The 3653-nt window shown below is 60.3% G+C and overlaps 1 protein-coding gene across 1 annotated transcript; it reads left to right on the top strand.

Annotated features, from left to right (window-relative positions):
* The first annotated feature begins 281 nt into the window (after nt 1-281).
* Nucleotides 282-2994, top strand: AEN (apoptosis enhancing nuclease). The gene is given in 4 exon segments (XM_005242415.4): nt 282-710; nt 712-1266; nt 1569-1769; nt 2149-2994. Coding segments are annotated over 4 exon segments (1053 nt in total). The 5' UTR covers nt 282-617; the 3' UTR covers nt 2353-2994.
* The last annotated feature ends 659 nt before the right edge of the window (nt 2995-3653 follow it).

Genomic DNA, 3653 nt, shown 5'->3' with positions numbered 1-3653 from the left:
TGTGAGCACCGCCCCCCTGCATGCAAATCATCCCTCCGGGCAGCCAATGGGAAGGCAGGGGGCGTGGCTACGACGGGACTTGCCCGGGCATGTGAGCGCGGCCGCTTCCGGACCGGACACGTGGGAGCCGCGCCGGGTCTGGGCAGGCGGCGGTGGGTCTGGGGGCGGCCGAGGGGGCGTATGGGGCGGCTGGGGGCAATGGGGCCGGGTAACGGGGCGGGTCGGGGTCTGAGACTGGGTAACTGGGGGGGGGAGGGGCTTGGGCCGGGAGAGAGGCAGAGAAGGCCTGGGTAATGGGCAGGCAGGGCCCTAGGGGACGTGTATTGCCGCGGGCAGAGGGGTAACGGGGCAGGGGGCTACGGATCGGTACGGCGAGCACGGCCGTGGCACTGGGAATAGGGCAGGCGAGGCCGGGCAATGAGGGGGCGAGGGGGTGCGGCTGGGATAATGTGTCCGTGTCCCTCGTTCCTCAGTCCCATAGGCCCTGCCCGGACTGCCTGTGCCTGCCCACACCGCGGGAGGGGGGGGGGGTCGTTGCTGTGGGATCTGTGGGCCCTTTTTGACAGGGGGCATGGGGGCTGCATGGCACTCATGCCCCCCTGCACACGCCGGCAGGGATGCCTCCCGGCAAAGGGCAGATGACCTCGCTGCTGCCTGCCCCGAAGGTCTCAGCGCCCACCCCTGGCCCCGCCGCGGGGGGCTGTGCTCGGCCCCCCCGAGGGACCCAGCTCGCCGCAGGGTCGCAGCAAGAAGAAGAGCCGTAAGCACCAGCGGTTCATGGAGCGCCGGGCGCTGCTGGAGCAGAAGGGGCTGCTGAGCCCCCGCAGGCGCCAGAGCAGCCAGGCCCCTGCACGCAGCGCGCTCCCCAAGGCAGACGGCACCAGGGCACCGCGCTGCGGGAAGGTCCCCAAGCCCAAACAGGTCATCTCCACATCCCTGTCCCCATCCGCCTCTCCGGACAGCATAGCCAGGCACCACTCCATGCTCCTGTCCCAGGGGAATGGCAGCTGCAAGGGGGTGCGAATGTCCTCCCCGCTCCTGCGCCCGGGCAAGTACGTGGCCATCGACTGTGAGATGGTGGGCACTGGTCCTCAGGGCAGGCTGAGCGAGCTGGCACGGTGCTCTGTGGTGAACTATGAGGGCGACGTCATCTATGACAAGTATGTCCGGCCCGAGCTCCCCATTGTGGACTACCGGACACGCTGGAGTGGCATCACCAAGCAGCACATGAAGAGTGCGATTCCCTTCAAGACTGCCCAGGCAGAGGTGAGGAAAGAGAGACATTTAAAAAAAACACAAAACAAAAACCAAAACAAAACCAAAAAAACCCCTGTGTGTTATCTGCCAAATACCAGTTGGGATATTTGGTGGCCTGTGTTGAGCTTCTCTGAGGCAGAGACGCAAGTACAGGACAGGGAGCCTCTGAAGCTGTGCAGTGGAGCTCTGGAGTTCTGGGAACCTAAAAACTAGAACTGAGGGAACTGAATTTAACACTGAATGGTTTATTTTATGCTTAACCGGTGTTTCTTTTGCTGTACCACCTGTCTAACCCTTTCTGACGCTTCCAGATCCTGAAAATCTTGAAAGACAAGATTGTGGTAGGACACGCCATCCACAATGACTTCCAAGCCCTGAAGTACTTCCACCCGAAAGACAGGACCCGAGACACCAGCCAGAGCCCTGTGCTGAACCAGAGGGCAGGGCTGCCCGGCAGGGCCAGCATCTCACTGAAGAGCCTGGCCAGGCAACTGCTACAGAAAAAGATCCAGGTTAGCAGCAGGAACCTTGAAGTGGGGAGCAGTTCCTGGGTTTGCTACGAGCCTGTGTGGTCAGCTTGGTCCCCCCCATCTCCATGGGTGCTCTCTGCGAGATGGAGGTGAGCCTTGTTTATCCTGTGTTCCTGGCTATGATCAAGCTGGGGGAGCCCAGGACCTCCCAAGCTGACCACTAAGTATTTCAGTAAAGCAGGGACAGGACCTGTGCCCTCCAGAAAGTGCTCAAGAGATTCCTGCATCTCTTCAGCTGCATCAAACCTTTGCCATCTCCAAACACCCAGCACCTGAGTCCTTCCGAGCAAGCAGACAAAATGACGCTTGTGGGATTTTTGTCACCCACTTTATCTAACATGGCTTTTCCCCTTTTGTTCAGGTCAGCTGCAAAGGGCACTCATCGGTGGAGGATGCTCGGACGGCCATGGAGCTGTACAGACTGGTAGAGGTGCAGTGGGAGACAGAGCTGGCCCGCAGCCTGCCCCCTCGGCCCCCCAGCCCCATCGAAGATCCCACTGCTGACAGCATCCAGTACATGGATGACCAGTACTGGCCCACAGACCTGATGACAAGCAGTCTGTGATGGGGGACAGCATCTTCTCCATGTGTTTCAGGCCATCCTGTAGCCCTCAGGTATTAAAGGTGGAGGTGGCTGCTGACCTTCATCCGCAGGGCTTGTGCCCCATAGGCTCTGCCTGGCACCCAACCCTACTGTAGGCAACAGCACAGGGGAGTTGGACACCCCCAGCCCTGTTCAGGGACAGAGAAGTGGCGACACTTGGGCACCAGCAGTCTCCTGAAAACGCTGTATGCAGCCTCTTGCTGTCACACAGCTATCGGTGCTGGGGCTGCCCTCTGTCACTTAGTGCTCAGGGGCGAGCAGGGTCCTGGTGTCAGCCTTGGGGAGCCTCTGTGGGTGTGCGATGGCTGCAGCAGTGGGTGGGGGCTGCCAGGGTACCCCCCCTGCCCTCTGGGGAGGGGTTACCCCCATGGTGGGCAAGTGGCAAGTCCTCCTGTGGGAGGACTGTGGCGTCCTCCTGATGCCCAAAGGCTGCAAACTGTCCAGGGCCAGTCTCCTCCTCACTTCATTTGCACAGTGAAGCCTGAAAAGAAAGTCTGGGTCTAACCAGTGTCTAGCCAGCCTGGACAAGAGATAGGATGCATTTAATTTAAAATACACTATTCACACAATTGTCCAATTCTGAATTAAAAATTGTTCTTGCTAGACTGTTGTGTACATGTTGCATGATCTTGATCTGGCAGCTCTCCAGGAGGGTGAGGGCAGGGACGAGGTTGGCAAACAGCTGCCTGTGTACCATGCCATTCCCCAGGGCTTAAAGCCCACCTGCAACCTGAAAAGGTGCTTTGAGTGGCCTGATGGTGGCTGGACGCAGCGGTTCCTTGGGCTATGGAGTGGCCCCCTCCCTCTAGGGCTATCCCTGTGAAGGCAAGAGAACCAAGGGATGGGCTCAGCCACAGCCCTGCAGTCCAGCACTGCCAGCTGCTTGGAGAAAGCCCCCTGCAAGAGAAAGCATCCCGCTGTGTCACCCTCCAGCAGCTGGCTGTCCCAGCTTGGGGAGCTTCCCCGTGTTAAGGAGATTCACTGTTGGGATTTGTCTGCCCTGCAAGGCTGCATCCCTGTGCACAGGGTCTGGGGCCGAGAGCTGTGCCTGCTCTGCGGGGTGGCAGTGATGCTGAGCTGTGGCGTGGGCTGCTGTGACAGCGTGGGGATGGGGTGATGCCCACCTGCAGGGGCTCTGCCTGCAGGTTGCTGCTTCGTGGCTGATGCATGTAGGTAACTTGCTGCAGATGTCCCCCAGCTGGGGGTTCGAGCACCAGAGCAGGGTTTGGGGCTGGACTGGGGGAGTCACACGCTTCCCTGGG

Source organism: Falco peregrinus, chromosome 1 (assembly GCF_023634155.1).
Source record: "Falco peregrinus isolate bFalPer1 chromosome 1, bFalPer1.pri, whole genome shotgun sequence".
Classification (NCBI taxonomy): Eukaryota; Metazoa; Chordata; class Aves; order Falconiformes; family Falconidae; genus Falco; species Falco peregrinus.
Note: the sequence above shows the minus strand (reverse complement) of the source record. Positions and strands in the feature narration are given on the sequence as shown.